This window comes from Pelodiscus sinensis, chromosome 13 (genome assembly GCF_052426305.1).
Source record: "Pelodiscus sinensis isolate ZL-2025 chromosome 13, ASM5242630v1, whole genome shotgun sequence".
NCBI lineage: Eukaryota > Metazoa > Chordata > Testudines > Trionychidae > Pelodiscus > Pelodiscus sinensis.
In genome coordinates this window covers 25,156,310-25,180,895 of record NC_143064.1, presented here as the reverse complement: position 1 = coordinate 25,180,895, position 24,586 = coordinate 25,156,310, and the positions used below count along the sequence as shown (strand labels likewise).

At 44.5% G+C, this 24,586-nt stretch overlaps 1 protein-coding gene across 2 annotated transcripts in view; it reads left to right on the top strand.

The window, feature by feature from the left end:
• LOC102446651 (vascular endothelial growth factor receptor kdr-like) overlaps positions 1 to 24,586 on the top strand; it is a 208,490-nt gene that overhangs the window by 142,614 nt on the left and 41,290 nt on the right. The window contains exons 13-19 of one of the 2 annotated variants that reach the window (XM_075940856.2): positions 8,709 to 9,002; positions 12,524 to 12,670; positions 15,070 to 15,195; positions 15,952 to 16,058; positions 17,447 to 17,582; positions 19,287 to 19,391; positions 22,406 to 22,519. In XM_075940856.2, coding sequence (XP_075796971.2) covers positions 8,709 to 9,002; positions 12,524 to 12,670; positions 15,070 to 15,195; positions 15,952 to 16,058; positions 17,447 to 17,582; positions 19,287 to 19,391; positions 22,406 to 22,519 — 1,029 coding nt within the window. Of the gene's footprint in view, positions 1 to 8,708; positions 9,003 to 12,523; positions 12,671 to 15,069; positions 15,196 to 15,951; positions 16,059 to 17,446; positions 17,583 to 19,286; positions 19,392 to 22,402; positions 22,520 to 24,586 lie in introns of both variants that reach the window. The other variant, XM_075940855.2, reaches the window with a different exon arrangement.

Genomic DNA, 24,586 nt, shown 5'->3' with positions numbered 1-24,586 from the left:
ACAACCTGAAGCCAATACATGCAGCCCTACAACCCTCTACTGCACAGTTCCCAACACTGGGGGTTGTCAGGGGTGGAGAGAGGAGAGGGGTGGTCAGTGAGCTCCATGTTCCAGTAATTTCTGGTCTAGCGAAAAGACTCTCCCCTGTTTCTAGGATTCACTTCAGAGATAGACATCACAGAGCTCAGAAGTCAGTAAAACAGCCTTGGCAGGCCGGAGATCAGTTATTAATTATGCACTTTACCACTGCCATATGAGAACTGTCAAGCAGGCTTCATTCTGCTCTGAGCCGTGCCAGCTATTATGTTTGGATGGGTTTCTCAGTGATCAAATCAGTCTGTTCCCATTGCTATTCCACCCACAATGCTTTTTAATACTCTCCATCCTCTGCTAAAACCAATCTTGTGGTTGCTCAGTGTGGGAAATACAAGTGGAACAAGATGAGGTTCAAAGGGTGGCAGCCACTCCTGGGCCTGTTAGTGGTAAAAACCTTTCACCCCACTAATGAAGCTGTTTTGTCCACAGAGGCATTTGTTAGACAACTTGGCAGAAAGGATATATTTCTCTTGAGCAGTTGGAAGTTTTATATTTCAAACCTTCTTTCAATTTTCTTTAAGACCAATATTTGTCCATATAGGGAGCAAACGTTTAAAACGTGAATTTTTAACAGTGAGGGTAATTAACCATTGGAACAACTTAGCAAAGGTTGTGAATTCTCCATCACTGCAAATTGAATGACGAATGCATCGGGTTTTTTTTTTTTTCTAAAATATATGCTCTATTTCAACCACTGCTCTGGGATGTGAAGCAGGAATTAATTCAAGAAAGTCTGATGGCTTGTATTATGCAGGAGATGAGACTATATGATCATAATGGTTCTCTCTAGCCTTAAACCCTATGAAAGCCAAACTTTGACTTCTGCACTGAATTTTTTTTCTTGTTAACAAGTTTCTCTAAAGAAAAATGGAAAGAGAGAACAGCCCAATAGGCATTTGATATTAACATTCCAGAGACGATATGCCATGAGCCTTCATTATCCTTGCTGCTGCTTATATTAAACCATTTAGGGTTATTCCCATCACAAAATTGTCTTCTTTCCATCTGAAATATACCAGATCATGAACAAGACGAGGGAAGACAGTCTCATCCCTAAAGGAGAGTTCCATGCCATCCTGGGAAAAAAAGAAAGACATTAAAAGATAGTGACTCACTCACATGAATCACATGTTTAAGGAAGAATGACGACATTTATGGATCACAAGTAAACTGAATCTTTCTAAAATCAGACAGCATAGTTCTTAAAGTGGAATTGTTTAGATTCCATTGGTAAAATATTAGCAAATCTGACCTGCTGCTTTGTCTTTTAGTGGGATGATCCTTTGCTGAGAGGGGCTTGTGATTTCATTGAAGAGGCCAGTCCTTTTGCAGATGGCAGAAGAGCACTAGCTCTGAGCCTGTTTCCTATATAGGAAAATTCTGCCCACCTTCTAAGCTGTGCAAGGCTGACAAATAGGGAAACACGTAATTTTACCCATCTTTTGCAGAATAGGTCAGGGATCTTTGGCTCACAGGGCTCCATGATCCTGAAGAAATCACATAGAACGTGGCCTCATCATCTAGTCCCACTGTTGGAGGGAGATACCAAGATGGTTTGTGAGAGGTGCATGGGATGTTCATAAGCACAGGGATTCCAGCAGTTGTTTGCATCTCAGACTGGTCCTGGACATGGAAACTTGGTTGCAAGTGGAGAAAGAGTATATTGTGCATCAGACAGAGCTATGTCTAAATGTGCAGTCAATATAATATCCTGTGAAAACAGGTCATGAGTTGCCTCATAGAGCAAAGTTTTAGTCTTTCCAATATGTTACAGCACCCATCATAACACTGCCAGTTTGCAGGCTGCCCAATGAGACATAGGACAGAAGACAGCACCCAATGTTTGGCAGTCAAGCTGTTGAGCGTGATATAGCCTCAATCTGAGAACAGATGACACTAGCTGGAATCAGGGTTTGAAAATACACATGGACAATACCCAAAGTCCAGAGCTTGCTCAGCTTCCATTGGTAGGGCTCTGTGGTTAATCTAGTTAGCTAGTTAGCACAAAAATATTGAACTCTCTTTATCTCCTAGGGTGTGTCTAGACTACATGGTTTTGTCGACAAAAGTGGCCTTTTGTTGACAAAACTATACCCGCGTCTACACTGCCGCTGAGTTCTGTCGACATAACGTCGACAGAACTCAGCAGTTTTGTCAACGGCTGTAAACCTCATTTTACGAGGAATAACGCCTTTTGTCGACAGAGTTCTGTTGACAGAAGGTGTTATTGCATCTACACTGTCCTTTGCATCTACACTGCCATGTCGACAAAGCGGCTTGCTTTGTCAACAGAACTGGCTGTAGTCTAGACGTTCTTTGTTGACAGAAGCTTTGTTGACAGTATCTGTCGACAAAACTTCTGTCGACAAAAGCCTATAGTCTAGACATACCCCTATTGTCCTATGGCAAATGACTTGATGTGCCTCAAGCCACTTTCAAATGGGCAGGTATCCAGATCACCAAAACCTCCTCCAAACTGGGGCCTGTTGATTTCCTTATTGAGAGTCCTTGACAAGGAACTAATGGGTCATGAAGACCAAACTCCCCTCTTGCTCTAGAATAGTCCCTTAATATCAGGATTGAAATGTTGTGGCTGCCAGTATATCAGGAATAAAGGGAATATCTGCACATTTGTTGCCCAGATTGTAGCTGTTCTGGGCAAAAATACAATGCCTCAGCCTCCAGGGCTGCCAACACTAAATTCATTTCAGAAAAAAAAGAAAACTTCTTTTGACCTACTGGACTATCAGCATAATCCAATTGTCCTTCTACAGGGCACGTGCCTCCAGACCTCACAGATACTGGAAGTGGCACTGACTGCATCATTGCCAACAGAACACATTTCATTGCTGGGGCTTGGGCATTAGGCTAAAACGAAACCATATAAGGGGGACATCTAAGTGGAAAATGATATCATTAGATGGCAGAGCTACACCATCTTTAGGCCTTTCCTGCAGATGTCCTGGCTGCTTTGCCCAAGCAAAGCACTCACAGTACTTTGCTAATTAGGAATGTCCTGTCTTAACTCTTACTGCAGTTTTTACATTCTATTTAGTGAAATCCCCCTTCCTGTTTCAATAAGATATCAGATTTGTCATCAGTTTTTGAGGTTTACATCAGTTTTCACAACTAGATGCTCCCTAGTAATATTTTGCAATGAGAAGAGTCTATATAGTCAATACATCAGACTGTTAGGACTTATGACCCTGCCCACTACTGGTCAGAGGTAACTACTTAGAATCTCTTTTAACGAGACATAGGAGCAACTATCAGAACTTCCTACCTTGGTAAGTCTCCTGCCTTCAACAAACACTAAGTCACAGTTTCGTCTCTAGTGTGCAACTTGGGCAGTGGTAATCATGCATTACTCCATACTCACTGTGAACTCACAAGTTAGCCCCATGTGTTTGTATCGCACCCAGCAAAATGGGGCTTCAATCTGCCTGACATCTCTGGGTGCCATTGCATTCAATAATAAAAATAATAATAAATAAACAATACCAACAGCTTCTCTTCCACACTTCTGAAGCTATAACAAAAATGTAGAAAAATGGAGTGAAAGATCTCTGCTGGAAAGAAAATATTCTATTTCAGATACCAGAGAAGCATCTGCTGTCAAATACTGTAATGCTTTAGCAACTGGACAGTTCTACAAATGTTTGCCATTCTTAATTTGCTCATTCCTGACATGTTTACAGGCCACATGAAAAGGTCTGTGTTGCTTCACATTGCCAGGCTCACCCCCTCTCTTTTTCTTTCTACACTCTCTCTGGCTGACAGGAGGCGTCTCCGCTATCCTGACAGGCCCAGACATGGAATTTGGGAAACAGCAGAAGTTTTAAATTATATAGATTATTGTGCAAAGCACAGGAAATTAAAACCAATTAATTCCTTGTAAATACAAATGGAACCAGACTTCCCTTTTAATTTATGCTGACATTTTACCTTCCCCCAATGGTGCCTTCCCTGTTGTCTGAGGGAATCCCGCACAACTAGAATGAGCATTGCTACTACTCGCCTGTAATACAATACAGAATACAAATGTGCAGAGACTGCTGATAAAAAAGAAAAGGCCACATGGTTGATTCTTACAGGAGACTTATTAGGTGTCTTATAAAATAGTGTGTCTGCTCCGAGAGAGGACATTAATCACATCTTGGGTTCAGAACTGTGAAAGCATAGTAGTCTATAGAGAGACTAAACTATAACATACTTTCAAAGCTTAAATTCCTCCCTAGACAAGGGAGAAGTAAGAGAGAAAGACAGAGAGTTTTTTCTTTCTTTCCATGGTACCTACAAATCAATGAATATTCTATGAGCACAGACAGAGCTTCTTGAAAGGCTAATCAGATGGAAGAAAATAACAGAAGCCCCAGCTAAAAATATTCAAAATGCTAAATACAAAAAAAGTCAGCGGAAGAAATGGAAAATAAAACGACCCAACGCTGTGTTCCCAGAATGTTGAATAGAAAAGCATGGGTGTGAAAAGTTCATTTGGAAGGCGATAAGACTGAAGAAATCTTTCATAATTTTAGTTTAGAAAAAGGCACAGCTTAAGAACGCAAGGCTCACCCACGAAAAGTCTCAAATCTCTCTTTGGGTGTGCAGTTAGCACTCCCAGCCCTAAACAGCACATCCCCAAATGTTTCTAATTCTCCTCACCATGCAGGAAAGAAAGATTTCTCCCCACTTTCCCTCATGGAATTCACCCTTCAGAAAGCGCAGAACTTTAAGGTTCTATGGCCATGTCTTCACTAAATAGAAGATTGACACTGCCATGATCAATCTTCCAGAGTTCGATTTAGCATACTCCTGCTCCTGTGTACTCGATTTAGCGTACTTGGCCTCCCGCTGTGGGGATGGTGGGGAAACACAAAACAAGATACATCAACTTCAGCTACATAAGTAACATAGCTGGAGTTGCATATCTTGATTCAACCTTTTGCTGTAATGTAGACCAGTCCTAAGACTGAAAAGGCTCTTCGGAAACAATGGCCATTTGCTTTATTTCAAATGTGCAAAAGAGCTAAGTGCTGAGATGTAAAGTTGGCATCATGACCACTTGTAACAATGATTCTCGCTTGCGCCAGCTTTTAATCCATTTAATGTGTGCCATTAAATTTAAAATCCTAGAAATATACATATGTGGCATATCGAATATTTCTAAATTATGGAGCTCGTCATACTGTTAAGTGTCATAGCTGCTCCTCCTACCCTAAGTTCTGTTATTCCCAAAGTTCCATCTGTTACATCTTAATTATTAGGAGGCCTTTAATGAATAGTTAAAGACCAGCATGAAAGAAAAGAACAAGCAAATATTCATCCTGGTTGGAGGAGTATATAGAATTGACACTCCCTACATGTCCTGTCCCAACATATTTTGGGTCTTAAAGAAAATCTGGAACCAAGTCTCCACTTCAATTCCCCCAAAATCCTGATCTGCCAGATAGAAGAAAAGAATTCCAGAGCACTCTGAGGTTATGTCTACACTACAGCATTAATTCGAACTAACTTAATCTAGACCTAATTCGAAATAGCATGTCCACATTGAGTGGACCCTGAACCGAAGTTAAGGCTGGCCGGAACCAGTGCCGGCAGGGCATCAGGTTAGGACTTAGAAAGTGGAGCGGCTGCCTCAGGCTAGCCTAGGGCTCTGCTTAAAGGGACCCGACCCCCACTCCGGACAAACAGTTCTCAGGGTTCCCCGCTTGCTTGTCTACCTTGATGAGGGACAGCAAAGCAGTCCTGTCTTGGAGTGCCCTGACTGCCCACATTCGGCACATCACAGCACTCGGCCATCAGCCTGGCTGCACTTGCCGCAGGATGCCATCCGGGGAGGGGGGGTCAATCAGGGGGCCCTGCAGGAGAGCCACCCCAGTCCTCCCTGTCGGGGACTCATGCCCCATTCCTCCCTCACCTCCTTCCACTTACCCCTCCTTAGCCCCCCTTCCTGATGTACAAAATAAAGGCCACGTGTGTTCAAAAATAGAAACTCTCTTTATTTAACAAAGCTGGGGGTGGGGGCGGGATTAACCTCTGGGGAGACTGGGAAAAGGAGGTGGGAGAGGGGAAGAGAGAGGGTGGAAGAGGGGAGGGGGAAGGTGGAAGCCAGGGGAAGAAGGAGGAGGGGAAGTATAAAACTATGGTACGCCATATCTTCAGTACTGTGTACAGATGTGGTCTCCTCACCTCAAAAAATATATTTTGGCCTTGGAAAGGGTTCAGAAAAAGGCAACTAAAATGATGAGGGGTTTGGATCAGGTCCCATATGAAGAGAGGCTAAAGAGACTGGGACTTTTAAGCTTAGAAAAGAGGAGACTGAGGGGGGATATGATAGAGGTCTATAAAAACATGAGTGGTGTGGAGAAGGTGAATAAAGAAAAATTCTTCATTAGTTACCATAATAGAAGGACTAGAGGACACCAAATGAAATGAATGGACAGCAGGTTTAAAACTAATAAGCAAAAGTTCTTCTTCACACAGCACATAGTCAACCTGTAGATCTCCTTGCCACAGAAGGCTGTGAAGGCTAGAACTATAACAGAGTTGAAAGAGAAGTTAGCTAAATTCATGGAGGTTGGGTCCATGGAGTGCTATTAGCCAGGGGGTAGGAAAGGTGTCCCTGGCCTCTGTTTGTGGAAGGCTGGAGATGGATGACACGAAACAAATCGCTTGGTCATTGTCTTCAGTCCATCCCCTCTGGGGTACCTGGTGTTGGCCACTGTCAGCAGACAGGCTACTGGGCTAGATGGACCTTTGGTCTGACCCAGTACGGCCGTTCTTATGTTCTTATGTTCTAAGCTCAGGGCTCAGGGTCAGGGGTCTCACTGGACCAACTTGATTTTCATGCAAACCTGCTCCTGGGTTCACATGTGGCCTTTGGTGGCCAGGCTGGCAGCTATCCTGCCCTAGACGGCCACATTCCTGTGCCTAGTGCGGAGGTCGTGGACGTTGGAGGCCTCCCCCCAAACCTGGATGAGGTCCACGATCTCCGCACTAGACCAGGCGGGCGCCTGCCTCTTGCGGCCCCAGGCAGGCTCCTGGGAGCTGCCAGCCTGGTCCTGGGAATAGGCAGAGGGCTGGGTGGCAGCGGGTGGCTGGCTCATGACGTGCCAGTTGCAGAGTCTGCTGGCTGGGTGCTGGCAGGCTTGCAACTGGCACGAGCACTGTAGCCAGACCGTGGCCCTTTAAGGGTTCCGGGGCTGGGAGGGGGGCAGAAGAGTTTCACTGGTTGTGCCCAGAGTGGCCACCAGGGCAAGCTGGGAAGGGCTAGCCTCCAACTAGTTCGAATTAAGGGGCTACACAGCCCTTAATTCGAACTACTTAATTCGAACTAGGCGTTAGTCTTCGTAGATTGAGGTTTACCTAGTTCAAATTAAGCGCTCCGCTAGTTCGAATTAAGTTCGAACTAGCAGTTTGCATGTTTAGACGCTATGAAAGTTAATTTGAACTAACGGCTGTTAGTTTGAATTAACTTTGTAGTGTAGACATACCCTGAGTTTGTTATTTTTAATGGATCCTTATTGTAAAAACCAGGTCCATGGGGTGGACTGGTCATTGGAAATAGAAAGAAAGGAAGGAAAGAAGACTCTTTCTCACCCTCCAGTCCTCTTGTAGCTCACACAGGGAGTGAGGAACAAAAGACAGAACTATGTAGCACTTTAAAGACTAACAAGATGGTTTATTAGGTGATGAGCTTTCGTGGGCCAGACCCACTTTCTCAGATCAATATGTGGAAGATATCTTGGGTTCAAATTGCTGGGTCCTTACTCAGAAACAACTTATTTTGCCTTCAGTGGGATTCACACTGGCAATTTGGCAGTGAAAGTTTTGTATGGAGTAAAAGCTCTAGTAAAAAAACAAAGTAAGGACCCTAGTTTCTGTCACAGATGAACTGGCTTCACACCGCCTGTTGGGGTGTGTGTGTGTGTGTGTGTGTGTTTAATTTGAGACCATTAAAAGTTACGGCTGCAAGGATTTTTAAATCATCAGTTCAGTTAATGAGCCATTCAGTGATCAAAAAATACCCATTGAGGCAGATGTGAAGAAGACAAATATTGGCATAGTAGAAATAGAGGCTTTTAGGTTTGGGGAGATTGTAGAATTGTAGAGAAAGACAATGTTAGCTGTGAATAATATATATGAGCAAGGCTGTTCTGTGTGATCAATCAATATCTTGTGTCTTTGATGGCAGAAAGCAACCCAAGCACGCATATTAGGCTGCATGGATAGCACTCTCACTTGATTACAAGTTGTTCATTAACTAATTTTACACACACATTTTAGTTAACTAGTGATAGTGTAGTTCTTACTACACTCAGGTCCGAATTACCAAAGGCTCACATAGTGGCAGGCAATGGCCACACAGTCAACTAATTGGAAAGTACAAATGCCTGTTTGCATACGCATTTTTCTGGCTCACTCCATTACACGGATGGTGGGTGAAGCCCCGGCTGGGGAAGACAAGCACAAGCCCTGCTCCTTCCTCCCAAAGCCACAGCCTTTCCCCAAGACCACGCCTCTTCAACAACCTCCCCCCCTCCGCCCCGCCTCCCACCAACCAACCCTCCCAGTTGTGCTTTAATTCCAAGTGTGTTTTCTCTTTCCCTTAGATGTGCCATTTGGTCTGCAGACAGACCCACAGATCACCGCCATCGTGGGGAGCGATGTTCAGCTAACCTGCAGAGCGTCCAGATACATTTACAATCACCTAGCGTGGTACTACCCCTCCTCACAGGTGGTGCCCGGTGACTTCCTGAAGGAACAATTGGACAGATACTCCATTTCCTTGACACTGACCATTAGTAATGTCACAAAGGAACACTCAGGGCTTTACAAGTGTGAAGCTCAGAATTGGCACAACAGTACAGATGTCCTAGAACAGCATGCCCAGCTTGACATTAAAGGTGAGCCTCGTCTGAAATCAACAATTACGAGCAGGGGGCTGAGCATCTGCCACCCCCCCACTGATGTCCTTGGGAGTGGCAGGCACTCAGCACTTCTCAGGATCCGTTTGTAGGTATTGCCAAGTATGTATTTTTCTGTTTCGGTAACAGTTGACAACAACAAGGTCTATACAGGTAGCACCTTTCATGGGGAAGGATCCCGAATGGCTTTAAGAATCTGTAAGACCTGATTTACCAACTGTGGACCATATCATGAGCTGGAGTAAATCATCGTAGCTCCACTGTAGTTGATAGAGCTACACGGTTTCCATCAGTTGAGGACATGGCTTTGTATGTAAACAGGAATCACTTAGCCCATCTGCTCCACCCTCCTCACATGTTGCAGCTGTCTGAGAGTGCACAGCCATACCTAAGCATCATAGCGTAGATGGGGATGGCCACTTGAGATGAGAGGGGAGAACTGATTATGGCTGGCAGAAAGTGGTATTGAAAGTGGTGTTTGACCAGAGCACCACGTGCAACAACTCTTGCAGCACCAGGATCCCCTAATGCCACAGCACCAGGGCACTGGTTTAGTGCGGACTCAACAGCATCACTTACTATACTGCTGGTACCAGCCCCACCAACATGTCCCTTGAGTGGCCCACCCTGGCTTGTTATGATTTGGACTATATCTACACTGTGGGGCTTTTCCGGGATACCAGAGGTATCCTGGAAAACCCCCGCCATGTCCAGGGAACACATTTGCTCTTCGGCTTTTTTTTGCATGTCTAGACAGGGCCAAATGGCAGAAAAGCCTCTTCTGGAAAAGCAATTGGAAAAAGGTACTCAAATTGCGGAGCACAATTTTCGTGCCTTTTGCCGAAAAAAAGGGGCAGTGTAGACCTCGCCTCGCTGAAGCATCCAGGAGATTTTACATACATTGATGATTAGCACAGCTATATGTAACAGTAATTAGATTTAAACCCATCAAATGTCATTGAATGGTGCATTGGCAGGAGCATGGAATGGAGCAGTATTCACTCTTTTCGCACTTTACATTTAAAGCGATAGCGGGAGTGGGAACAGTTCTATATCTGGACTCCAGGAACCATCTCTTTGCACTTATGCTACCTCCAGACTGCATCCCTCTGCCAACAGAGGGATGTAGATTAGGCACTTCGAAAGTGCAAATGAGCCCGGGATTTAAATATCCCAGGCTTCATTTGCATACTCTCGTTCGGTCGCTGTGCCGATCAAGCGCCCTTTCGAAAGTGAAAGTAAAGTCTAGCCACAGCTCTGCCGACAGCGGCGAACTTTTTTGGCAGATCATTTTTTGAGGAGTACATTTGGCACAGCGCCTGAATGTGAATATGCAAATGAAGCCCGGGATATTTAAATCCTGGGCTCATTTGCACTTTCAAAGTGCCTAATCTACATCCCTCTGTCGGCAGAGGGGTGTAGTTTAAACACACCCTGAGTGAGTAGGCACCAGACAGACAGACAGGGACAGACATGCTGCAGTAAGCCCCTGCCTCTCAGGTTAGGGGCAGCCCATACTGTGCTAGCTACAATCATTTTTTGGTAAAGCTGTTATTAGCAGTTTCAGTGCAGTGTCCTTCATGAGTACAGACAGAGACATTATCATGAGAGTCACACGCACGCCCGCACACAAAATCCTCACCCACACTATAGCTACAGCTAGCACAGTTCTGATGCCTGTGTGGGCAGTGTCTTGGGGATTTATTAAAACAATAAATCAATGGATCACTCTTCTCTTTCCAATGATCCAAGGGGAAAGAGATTCTGACTCCTTCTGTCATTCCCTGTATTGGCCTCTGTACCCATAACTAATGTCCTTACCCTCTTTCAGAACAACCAGACATGGAGATACCAAGTCCTTTTTGGCACATTGCATTCAAGCAATTCACTTTCTTTTCCCCTGGAAGATATTTTTGTTCACTTAGTCAGATTTCCACCTACAGAGACACCTACACACAGTGGCTGGGGGGGTGGGAAACAACAGTGAGGCTCATAGTACACATACAGAAGAGCTAGGATTTTGAACATGGCCTTTGGTGAGTTACCAGTTTTTTATTTTTCTGTAGTGGCTGAGAGGCAATTCATCCTGAGAGCGGGCTACATGAACACACTGTCCACAGAACATTTCTCCTCCCACCTTATAAAACCATCCACAAAGCCTTTCAATATCCCTTTCAAATTATGCATATATTGTATCCTCCTCTTCAGCCTCAACACACTGGCTGTTCTCCATGTTTCTGGCTGTTCTTTACAATGTACTTTGGACTTTGTTCTCTGGGGACTTGCACCTTTTGTAGTCATTGACACCACTGTAAAGTGAGTACAAAGTAGGGGTAAAATGCTTCCATTCTGAACTTTGCAGTGGTGTAAGTGACCACACACAAGGTACTGGGCATTTTCCTCTCTTTTTCTTATGTTCACGCTGTGTGTTTTTTGATCTAACCACATGTGTTTGTTCACAGGGACTAAACGCCATTCAACTCTGAGTTAAACTTTGTTGGTTTGAAATGAAACAAAACACATTTCCTGATTCCTAATAAGAGACAAGCTCTGTTTGTTGGGTTTGCTCATCACACACCTTTTCCATTTATAGACCTTTTCTGTAGCCAATACATTAGCACAAGGTCTTCATGTGCAGCTGGAAATGTAAGTCGCTAAGGGTACATCTACACTTGCTCCCTATCTTGAGATAAGGATGCAAATGTAGTGTATCGAAACTGCTAATGAAGCACAGGATTTAAATATCCCCTGCTTCATTAGCATAATAGTGTCCGGGCGCCATTTTTAAATCACGTTATTGCAAAATAAAACACCCGTGTAGCAGCGTTATTTCGAGAGAAAACCCTTCTCTTGAAATAACTGTTATTCCTCAGTATGATGCAAATGTAGTGTACTGAAATTGCTAATGAAACGCAGGAGTTCAATATCCTGCGCTTAATTAGCATAATCTCATCCAGGCACCATTTTGAAATCGTGTTATTGCAAAATAAAGCGCATACTGAGGAATAACAGTTATTTCGAGAGAAGGGTTTTCTCTCGAAATAACGCTGCTACACAGGACGTTTTATTTCTCAATAATGAGATTTCAAAATGGCACCCAGACGCGATTATGCTAATTAAGCACGGGATATTTAAATCCCACGCTTCATTAGCAATTTCGGTACACTACATTTGCATCCCTATCTCGAGATAGGGAGCAAGTGTAGACATACCCTAAAAGATGCATCCATGAGGTCAGGTCTACACTATAGATTGACACTGATATAGTTACATCACTCACCAGCCTAACCTCTGGTGTAGACAATGCTATGTTGACAGGAGAGCTTCTCCTGTCAACATAGCCACTGCCTCTCAAGGAGATGGATTAGTTACACTGATGGCAGAAACTCTCCAGTGGCCTATAGCATTGTCTCTGAAGCTCTACAATAATGCCGCTGTAGCATTTGAAGTATAGATCTGCCCTCAGACTGATTGTGTGTTATTTTCCTTTGTGAACACAGCAAAGGAAGTGCCCTATATTGTGCAGAACCTCACAGATCGAGAGGTGAACATCAGTGGCAAGATCATTCTGGAGTGCAAAGTAAATGGAACCCCACTACCTCATATTGTGTGGCGGAAAAATGGCTATCCCATTTTACCTGCTTCAGGTGAGTGTGGAGAAATGCTGCAGCACACCAGGTGCTCAAAGGGAAACAATGGAAAAGAACATACAGATTTGTAATCCATTTTGGTCTGGAGTCTCCCCTGCTTGGCATTTGGTGGAGTTGTTAACAGCAGTGCATGGCGAGTGCCAAATACTTCCAAACCAGGATTGCTGTAAATGACTCAGATGATATTGACACCTGATGGCTGATGTGCTTTGCAAAGGAGATTACAGAGGCCAAAACAGCCAACTAGCTTCAAATCAGAGCCTCATTGTACGTGCCCAGTTTTGCTCATGCCACAGCTTGTAGCTGCAGAATTGGCCACATGCCTTCTCAGCATGTGCAAAACTGACGTTTGCAAGGAAAATCCAGAAGCTAAGCACCCCGCTGCCCACCCTATATGTTCAAGATGGTTCGTTGTGCATACAAAAGGGGGGTGAGGGCACATCACCACTTGCTAAGCAGTATCTAAAAATGTGAGCCTGAATTGCTAGGTGTGCGTAAGGCCTGATCTGGTGCCTGTTGAAGTCAGTGGTGGCGTCCCCACTAAGGATCTCTTAGCTGGCTGCAGGGCATAATACGCTGTGTCTTTATTTCTCTCACATAAAACAATGATGAGAAACGGCTGTCGGCTCTGCCAACACGCACATCAGCAGCACTGCCACAGGCTTGGAATGTTTGCCTGAGCTTGGAATTCTTTCCAGACCCCTCTGTCCTGAGACGCCCTTTATGTCATGGAGAAACGAGTATTACTCGCTGGTCCTCTCACTTAAATTTTGCTTCTTGAGTAAGGAAATCTAGAATCCTCTGTATCTCGGATCAGACTGTTCTGAGCAGAAGCTCTTAACAGCTAGTGAAGTTTTATAAATAATTCTGGAGGGACAAGCATGTAACTCATCCAACCGGTGGACCCATAAATAATTTAGCTGAAAAAACCACCTCAGGGTAAATATTTCAGGGCTGCGCACAGGGAGTTATGGGCACAGCTCTTGTTAACAGCAACAGAATTCATGGGCAGAACACACTGCAAACTTAAAGCCTTTGGACTCAAGGCTCAGTGTATTTCCCCTGCTCTGTTAATGGCATCTTCTTAGCAAAACAAATTAGCTTGGAAGCATATGTCACTAACTCAGAGAAACTGAAGCTAGCAAAGGCTTCATTCAATCACATGTAGGCCATCTCCTCCCCCGTGAATGCAAGACTGAGCCACATAGTGGGTTCTTCAGGGCTTTGTTCCTCTTTTAAATGTCCCCAAGCGAGAGGGTTCCCATCGCTTCCCTGGGGAGGTTGTGCAGCAGTGTTAGACATCACTGTGTCTCTGACGTTTGGCCTCAGTTTTCCTTTGCTTCGTTGCCCCAGACATGCCACTGTGGAGCAATCGACATAATTCCTTTCTCTACTGAGCACTCATGGTGCCACATCGGCACAGGCCTGCTCACAGGGGAGGAGAGGAGTCACTGCTTGGAGAGGCATTATGCCTTAGCATGCAATACGGTCCCTCCCAAGCTCCTGGTATGGGGGTCCTCTCCCACTAAGGCACAGCCCCCTGTGCCCCTCTAGCCTTGTCTGAAAAGCATTTGGGGTTAATGAGAGAGTTTTATTTAATGTCCTAACAGTAGAATGGGAACAATTTTAAGAGTGGGGATCCTGACACTCCCCCTTCCCCTTGTCCTCCCCCCCGAGCTCAGGCCGGGAGCAAAGCCCTGGTGTGAGGGCCAGCCGGGCACAGAGCCATCAGCAGAGCTCCTGGCAAACAGGGCCAGCAGTAAACCCCTAAGCACACAGGGCAGCAGCTGCAACCCTGGGTGCAGAGCCAGCAGCAGAGCCCCCTGAGTACTGGGCAGCAGCTGAGCCCCTGGGTGTGAGGCCAGCAGCAGAGTCTTCAGTGTGAAGGGGGCATCTGTGGCTCTGGGTGCTAGGCCAGAAGCCCAGGGATACTGAAGCACCCCCATGCTCCTAGTTCCTGCACCTATGCATTCTAATGATGTCTCCCCAAATCCAATGCAACTCCTGGACAGGACGGGGAGAGACAAATCCTGCTGCAAGTTTTGCAGGTTTAATGGAGAGCAGTATTTGTCCCACTGAGCTCACTCTGGGCTCAGTCAAGCCCCATTGATTCCATGGGAGCGGTATCAGGCTGCGTGAATAAAATACACCTGTTCTACACAGCCTGCGAAGTTGTCACTGTGGACTTAACATGACAAGTGTGTTGAGAGCAGGAGGGCAGGGAGGGATTTGCAACACGGCACCGCAAACAAACAGCACTACAAGGTCTCTCCTGTCGGTTAATGGATGTAACAGAGCAGCGCTGTGGTGGCCAATGAGGCCAGTTTCAACATAGCTCCTTTGGGACATTCCTTCTTGACAAATAATACAAATGAAACTTTCACCCCCTCACACAGGAATTTCCATGGAAAATAACACCCTGGTCATCGAACGAGTGAAAAAAGATGATGAAGGCCTCTATGAGTGTGTGGCTTCCAATGAAATGGGCCACGACAGCACATCAGCATTTATTAAAATACAAGGTGAGGTCACAAGCTCATGAATAAGCTTGATGAAACAGGCTTAGCTTGAATTACATCCTCTGAATTCAACCTATCCAAGGCAAGAATTATTTGTGGTTGGGGAGGGGAGGGGAGACACGCAGAATAAATGGAAACTGACTTCCCTTGCTCAAAATTCAAACCGAATCCCCTTTGAGGTTCCAGGAAGTTTATATTGTCACATAAAGACAAAGACAGGTCAATATGTCTTCATGTCTGGAATGCCTTGTTAACAACTCTATCGCAGATACAACACGTTAATATATGCTGCACAAAATGAGGTATGGTCAATATAACTTGAATGTTCCGTGGGGAATTATATACCGAGGTTCTCAGACTTTTCATACTAGAATCTCCTTAAGCTCCCCTCCTATTTGGCCAAGAGTTAGCATAGTAAAAGATCAGAGGGGCTTGCAAGCTCTGACACCTGGACATGATCTCTAGGTTGAGAACTACAGTGTAGTACTTAGAACATTTGGCATTGATCAAATAAAGTAATGGAATTCAGTGGATATCCTACTCACCTCTGCCAAAATGTTGCCTCTGTGTCTCTTGGTTAGAGAGGGATTGCTATATTTCTGTCTACAGCAAGTGAATGAAAAGGCCCCCACCACATGTCAGAGCATTTCCTGGCTACTGTTTTTCTGAAATAAAGTATGGTTGATGGAATTACTGGCTTTATTTAGTTATATATTTATTTTTGTACCGAATTTAAAATCTGCTGCATTTACTTGACAGGCTCTGAAGAAAAATCCAACATTGAAGTTATCATTTTGGTGTGCACCGGCTTAGCAGCTACCCTTTTCTGGCTTCTTCTGACCCTTTTCATTCGGAAACTGAGAAAAGTAAGAGAGCGTCTATATTGTACATTGAATTGAAAGGAGCTAGAGCTGAGCTCTGGGCTTGGATCCAGTTAAGACTAAGCTTCAGAGTTCAGGATTGAAGTTGACCTGGGTCATATGGTGACAAAACTGTATGAGCTGTTCTTGTGAAATTTCAGGCCAACATTCCTCTTGATTAACTACTTGACATTGTGTGAAATCAGCTGTACTTCTGAGATTTCTGCCATCCTTGTCCACATCCACTCAGATAAGGAAAACAGACCCCAGCTTCTTTTGGATCTGACATGAAGTCAGAAGCACCCAAGAATGTTTGGAGACAGACATTCAATTCCTAAGCCCCCTACAGTAATGTTCTGGTTTCAGCCCATCTCTAATAAGGTTTTCCCTAAAATGTAATTAGTGAAGAGCGCACTGGCTTAAGTATTATTGTAAGAGGTTACAGTCTGTTATTTGGTCTAGAGCTGGGCCCAAACCACAAAAGTTCATTGTGTTTTCATGGCTTATTTACTCACTGGCCTCTTTCCTGAGGCTCCAAAGATATGGGCCCTAAATTAGGTCCAAGGAGCATTTGATTAAATGAATTTAGATTTGTTCTTTCTTGCTTATACAAACAATAAATATGGTACAGGATACTAGATCTCTTGCTTGGATTCAGCCCAAACCACAGTTTTAGTGTTGATCTTCTATAATTTGCATGATTGTTCACCACATTTACAATAGAACTGGAAAGAATTATTCAAGTTCAAGTTTACTCTGTTTCTCCAGGATAGCAGAGGTGCTAGATCCAATAGATCTCATGTCATTATGTACACCTGCATAAAGTGGGCCTAAAGGAAGTCCAAATCAAATGTTTCCCCTCAGTGGCACCAGTGGTAGCATTGTTCATCAGTTTGGCAGCCTTTTTAATCAGAATAAATGGGAAAACAAGACACAGCGTCACAGAATCAAGCCCCATTTTGCCATTTAAGCCTGTTTCTCAAGCCAGAAGCGTTGAGCTGTAAAGGAACTGGAGAGCTGTCCAACAAGACACTCAGAAATAGAGCTTTAATCTCCAGGATTTTCCACAAGTAGTAGCAGTGTTGGGTTTCTCTAATATAAAAGGGCTTTATGTCATCCCAGGACTTTACAAACATTAATCTGTTCATTCATTCAACATCCATGCAAGGCCTGTGTAGATAAGTATTATTTTCCCCATTTTACTGATGAATACATTGAGACATGGCATTGGCAAGACATGTCCAAAAGCCACAGATGGGAGTGAGGGTTAGAATGAGGACTAGACCTCAGAGAGGTCTAGCTCCTAAGCTGGTGCAAATTTCACTAGATCACACCTTTCTCTCGACTTACAGCCAAAGTGCAAATACTGTAAATTGGTTATTTTCCTGTTTTAGCCTGATGCCACAGATATTAAAACGGGATACCTGTCAATCATAATGGATCCAGAGGAAATGCCCCTTGATGAGCAGTGTGACCGTCTGCCATACGACAGTAGTAAATGGGAGTTCCCAAGAGACAGGCTGCGGCTTGGTAAGCAGTACGGGCATTATTAATGTCATGGAAGGTGATATCCTATGCCTCTGAATGACAGAACGTAACAGGTGACAGAGACTACCCTAGTCCCTATGGTGGCCGTAAGGAAAATCCCACCCACACCCTGCACTGGTTGGCTGAGAGGCAGGGCAAGACGCACCTCTCCCAACAGCCACGGCAAGAGTGATGTACCCCAGCTCAGCCCCCAGAGCCACCGTGGCCTGGCAGCCAGAGGTTGGTTGGGAACTTAGAAAACACAGATGCCATCTTACAAAATGGCTATAACCTGCCATTGTTCTCAAGGAGGACAGTGTCCCTGGACAGCACTGGAAGCTACCTTCTTCCCCTAGACTATGTCTAGACTGCAAGCCTCTTTCGAAAGAGAGCGTCTAGACTGCACGCGGAACTTTCGAAAAAGCAAGCCGCTTTTTTGAAAGAAAGCAGCAAGTGAGTCTGGATGCTCTCTTTCTAAAAAGCCCTGTTTGCTTTCAAGAACGCCTTTTTTCGAAAGAGCACTTTCGAAAAAAGGCATTCTTCCTCGTGGAATTAGGTTTACTGCCATCGAAAGAAAAGCCGCATTCTTTCGATTTAATTTCAAAAGAACGCGGCTGCAGTCTAGACGCAGGTGAAGTTTTTTCGAAAAAAGGCTACTTTTTTCGAAAAAAACCTGAGTCTGGACACAGCCCTAGGGAAGTTGGCAGACTTTTAGAAAGAAGGCATGTCTTCACAAAATAGTCTGTAGAATAATTTTCTTCACCTAATTGAAGGGAAACAACCTTCCATTAAGAGAAACAAAGGGAAAAAAAGATAATAAAATTTTAAAAGGCTTTTTAGAACCTACTCATTGAGCAAAATTTATTCAATAGGGAGGGCAGGGAGAACTGAAGGTCAGCAGTGGAATTCAGAGATTAGGAGGGGGAAACTGAATTGTGGGAGAGGGCAATGTGGGGGCAAAGTGAGGGGGGAATGGTGTGCGTTCAGGGAAGTGTAGGGGGAAGGCAAGAGGAATCAGAGGAACGTGGGCTGCAGGCAGTGGGGAAAACTGGCCAGTCTGCTCTGCCTGCTTATTGCAGCTCTGGGGAGGGAGGAGGAAACAGTCAAAGTGTACTGGTTAACATGGCCCTAACTATTCAAATAAAATAAAGATTGAAAGGTGCACACTACATAGCGTGTATTTGCTAGAGGAAAAAACTAATGGGAACATTCTCTTTTGTGTTTCTTGTATAGTGTTCATGTCGACATGTTTAATAATTAAAATCACACATTAAGGACACTTCCAGATAAAAGCTACATTGCAGGGAAGTTAAAGTTGAGTACATGTCAATAAGTGCAGAGTTGGAGAGTGGAAGTTCTGTGGGTGCATTTACTTCACATTTCCGTACCTTAACATCTTTGGATTTCTTCTTCAACCTGAACTCTGCATTTCTTGGGTTGAGAAGGGTTGACTTGGGCGAAAATGCACGCAATGTTTTTACCTTTTTGTTATGGCAGCCTGAATTTCAGGTTAAAGCCATTGTTAGCTGGGAATTATATCACATATTGTTTCGCATGCGGCTCATGTGTATTGTACTTATTATTATTGACTATTAATCGGTGCTATACCTGGGCTCTGGTGTCTTGTAATTTTTCCATTTTCATCTTTTATCTGATGCAGACTGTCCTCAGTCTCCTAAGGCTCATCCTTGACTCTTGCTTCTCTAGGTAAAACACTGGGTCATGGTGCTTTTGGGAAGGTCGTGGAGGCGTCTGCGTTTGGTATTGATAAATCTTCAACCTGCAAAACGGTCGCTGTTAAAATGCTCAAAGGTACATTTCTCTCAGAGCTTCTCAGACAGCTTCTCTGGTAGGAAGGTTTCCAATGCACAGCCCTATACCAGTCCCGAATGCATTGCGTTTGGAAGAGAACGGACTTGCCAGATGGGAGCAATTAGTTGCCCCTGCAGGGGATGTCAACGTGTGGGAAATGACAAGTGGGCTCCACACTGTGTGGCTGATTTAGCCTTGTACTCTTAAAGGAGGGAAACGGCAGCCTCCAGTCCTTGGGGTGAGAAGGGAGACACATTACAGAATGTAATTGCGTTAGTCTGAAATTGTATCGATCCCAGCCCTTCCAGATGTGGAACAGTTCAAGGCTGTAAAGAAGCACTGCCAAGGGAGTAGATTAGGGACAACGTTTTCGCAGTTATTAAAACGGAGGAATGCTTTTACCATCCAGCAGGGAGGGGGAGAGGGTCTTGGAGCATATGTTGTTTCCAAATGGCATTTACATAGAAAGCCTCTGCAGACAATTTGTGACTAAACACATCATCTGGCATGTTGGGTGCATGGGTTTGTGGGTTTTAACTGGTCACTTTGGGTTCTTTTCAAATATACAAGAAATTTTCTTTGGGTGGAGCAAATACTCGCTGGCCCCAACTTCCCTTTGTAGCAAATAATTACTCTAAGTAAGCACTGCCATTTAGTGTGGCTGTGTGATCATGTTAACCCCTTCAGCTCCACAAGGCAGTATCATCGCTAATATCACAACATTGTGGTGTTTGTTACCAGCTGCCTCCCCTGCTCCTCCACTACCCACCCCTTCCCTGATTGCCAGATCTCCTTTGCCTGCCAGTACCTCTACCTTCTCTGGACCTGCTTTGGGTCAATGGGGTCTTCAGATCCCCCTCACCCTCTTCTGATGTTTGTCCCACTCTACACCCCCCTCCACAACTTGACCTGAAAAGTTCCCAAAGACTCCTGATTGATTCAACTCTCTCCTGGCTCCTCCACGCCTCAGAGTTCTTGGCCTCATCTTCTCACAAACTGCCTCCCAGACAACCCCGCCTAATAAGTCTTCTGGCAGTGCCTTACACCTTCCTCTTGGCAACTGCCAAAGCTTTCTGCTTCAACCAGAGCCCCCCACCACCAAATGCCCTCCTCACCATCTAGGCAACGAGGAATAAACTAGAACCTCTGGTGAGAATCTAGTCATTCGGAAACAAGAAGACCCTAGAGATGGAGCAGGACTGTGTGACTGCACCATCTAAGTACTTCCACAGTGCTTCCTGGTCTCTCCTTCAAAATGGAAATCACTGTGTGAAAGTAATAGACTGACGTATAAAATTTCAGATGATGTTCAATTTAAATATTATTGGCTGGTTTCCGTCTCAAAGCTATATAAATCAAGTTGAATGCCACTGAAGTCAATGGAGTTAAAACTGGTGTGAGCTGAAGGAGACTCAGGTATAAAGAGAGTATTTATCTCTTTATGAGGCATAAGAAATGCAAAGCTGCTGGGAAGTATGTTCATGGACAATTCTGCAAAGAGAAAAAGAGCAAAGTTTGTAAAAATAAATGATTTGTTGCAAGTTATTCACTCTAGTCTAAAGCTAACCCCCAACAGCCATACAAGCACATAACAATCCGACATTGTTACCTCTCTTTTGGGAGGTTTTATGGGAGGTTCCACAAGGCGTACAGATAGTTCGGAATAGCTTGCTAGTCCGAACAATCTAGCCCGTGTCGCGTGTAGCCGCGCGGCACGGGGTTCGCACTAGCCGGCTTTTAAAAATGGCGGCGCCGGCTTTATGCTAATGAAGCCCGGGAAATTCAAATCCCGGGCTTCATTAGCAAGTTCGGTATGCATACATTACCCCCCTAGTTCGAACTAGGGGGGTAGTGTAGACATACCCTAAGTTAGAATGGCCCTGGTGAGGGGCTATTTCGAAATAGCAGAAGTGGAGCATCTACACAGCCCCTATTCCAAAATTTTGGAATAGGCATTATTTCTGAAGAATGAGGTTTACAAAAGTTGGAATAAGCCTCCCGTTATTTCAAAATTATTTCCAAATAATGCTATTGCTGTTTTCGCATAGTTATTTCGGAATAACGACCGTTATTCCGAAATAACTTTGCTGTGTAGATGCACCCTATGGAGCCTGCCTTTCAGATGTGTGGCCAACTGGAGTTTCCATTAGTTGGAGTGATGAGAGTTGAGGTCACCTTGGCTGTGTCTAGACTGGCCAGTTTTTCCGGAAAATCAGCCGCTTTTCTGGAAAAACTTGCCAGCTGTCTACACTGGCCACTTGAATTTCCGCAAAAGCACTGACGATCTCATGTAAGATTGTCAGTGCTTTTGTGGGAATACTATGCTGCTCCAAAAATCTTTTGCGCAAAAGGGCCAGTGTAGACAGCAGAGATTTGTTTTCTGAAAAAAAGCCCTGATCGCGAAAATGGCGATCAGGGCTTTTTTTCGGAAAAGCACGTCTAGACTGGCCACAGACACTATTCTGCAAAAAGTGCTTTTGCAGAAAAGCGTCCTGCCAATCTAGACGCGTTTTTCCGAAAATGCTTTTAACGGAAAACTTTTCCATTAAAAGCATTTCCGGAAAATCATGCCAGTGTAGACGTAGCCAGGAAGTATTATTGCAAAGAGTTGCTACTAAACTACAATCACCAACAAGCATGGGGGAAAAATACATTTTCCTTTGCATTATCTCCTTGCCCATTTTGGATGTGTTTGTTCACTGGCTAATTTGCAAAATGCAGTTCTTTGCAAAAGTTCTCCCAGTATCTAGGTGGCTTTGGAAAGGTTCTACTGCAGGACAATAACCCACTGTAACCCACAGCAGAGAAGACAAGAGGCACCCAGGGGCCAAGTGTCATTTCCATTGCAGAAGGGTCACAGCAGGCGGATGAGTTCTTATCTGTATAGGAGTCTGAGAGGCAGAGATAGCGCAAATAACCTGGGTGGGTTTTGTCTTTGAGTATAAACAGGATTTTCGGCATCCTGTTACAAATATCCTGTTGTGTAAAGATGGCTTTGTCCTTATCTTAAGCAGAATGTGCAACTACAAATGAGTGCAAGGCTTTAATGTCAGAGCTGAAGATCCTCATCCACATAGGACACCATCTGAACGTGGTCAACCTGCTGGGAGCCTGCACCAAAGCTGGAGGTGAGAGACCATCCTCCTACAACTAGCTCAGCAAATCCATGCTTAGTATTTGCGCTCGGTTGCAGGAGTAATTCTGCAGCCAAGTCATCTTCACAGTCATCAGCTGGGATAGAACAAAGGCTATTCTGCTTCCAAAAAATAGGCCCTTACTCCTCACACCCAAAGGAGCATCTTCGTTAGCTACCAGGGCTCATCTCCTCTGGGAAAGTCTAAGCCATTACTGGGGGTTATTATTGCACATACATGCATGTCTAACTTTCCAATCAGTAGGAGGCAGCAGCATACACACATGAGCTGGTGCCCAGCGCAATACAATGTGACCTTAGTGTTGCCACTGAAGTTGTGTTGGGGTAGAATTTGGCAATGTGTAATTGATGGCTTCTGAATTTCTTCCCTTAATTCGCTCTACTTTTCTATCTGTCTAAGGATATGTCTACACTACCACCCTAGTTCGAACTAGGGTGGTAATGTAGGCAACCGGAGTTGCAAATGAAGCCCGGGATTTGAATTTCCTGGGCTTCATTTGCATAATGCCGGGCGCCGCCATTTTTAAATGTCCACTAGTCCGAACTACCGTTACTCCTCGTTTCACTACCTAGTCCGTGCCGCGTGTAGCCGCGCGGCACGGAGTCCGCACTAGCGGACATTTAAAAATGGCGGCGCCCAGCTTTATGCAAATGAAGCCCGGGAAATTCAAATTCCGGGCTTCATTTGCAACTCTGGTTGCCTACATTACCACCCTAGTTCGAACTAGCGTGGTAGTGTAGACATACCCAGAGGTACTTATATGGCCCAATATCTAAGCACCTCATAACATTTTATATACCTTGCCTCACAACGGCCCTGTGAGGTTGAGCAGTACTAATATCTCCATTTTACAGAAATAAATATGAGGCACAGAAAACTAAGCGGCTTGCCCAAATGTCAGGCAAAATGTCTTCTAGGATCCTAGCCCACCTCCTAACCACTGAAGCATCCTTCCCCTTTTTAGCCTGCCCTTTAAAAGAGTGTTGGCTCTATTTGCCATATGCTTTGAATTGCAGGGTAACATCAACCTTGATGTGTCTTCGGTGTTATGATGAACCTTGAAAACAATCTCCAAAAGATGGGGGAGGAGGGCTGAGGGCAAAGAAACCAGGGTAAAATAAAAGGAGACCACATTGGTAACTGGCTGAGGCATGAAAGATACCATTTTCCCAAGGAACATCTAGCTGTCAAGCCAAAGGGAAAAACCAATGTTATTTAGGTAGTTGGCAGGATGACAGGAGATAAATTATCCCCCAAACCAGACATTTCCAGTTCACAGTAGAACAGACAGGAATCAGCAAGTGGCAGGCCCAGCCCTAATCTGGAAGCAGCAGATTTGGAATCTGCAGGCACACTGAGGCAAGACTTGTAGCTTTGCAAACCACATCTGATTGGACAGTTGCATTGATCTGAAATCTTGCGAGGATTCAAGTGATCCCCAATGCTGGGCCGCTTACCTGTGATTAGGGGAGGGAAGTTGTGGTAGACAGTGTTTCCTACCAAATCAAACCCAGAAAACTGAGAAAAAAACACTTAGTAGAGTATCAGAGTGGTTGCTTTTCATAACCAGATTCACAGAACAGCCTCATGCAACTGTAGTCACTAGCCATGAACCTGAACACTAATATGACCCTAATGTTCGGACCTTATTGTGTTCTACTCATATCACGGTTCATGTAAATAAACGCGATCTCTTGCCTATTATGACTATCTAGTGCAGGGGTCCCAACCTTTTTTGGTGCCCGTACCCCCTTGACTTTTAGTAAACCTTCCCGTACCCCCTATTCAATATAAAAGGAAATAAATTCTAGACTCTAGAATCCACAACTTTTTTCACCAACACTACTGCTTTTGGAATATTTCAATTAGGATAATCTAGTTATTTAACAAATATTCCCCATACTCCTTTGACAAGCTTCTTGTACCCTTTAGGGGTATACGTACCCCAGGTTGGGAACCCCTGATCTACTGCTTGAGTGTGCTTGACTCCAAATTGTTCTCACTATCCTAGGGAGGGGGTGGAGTCTCCATCCCTAGAGG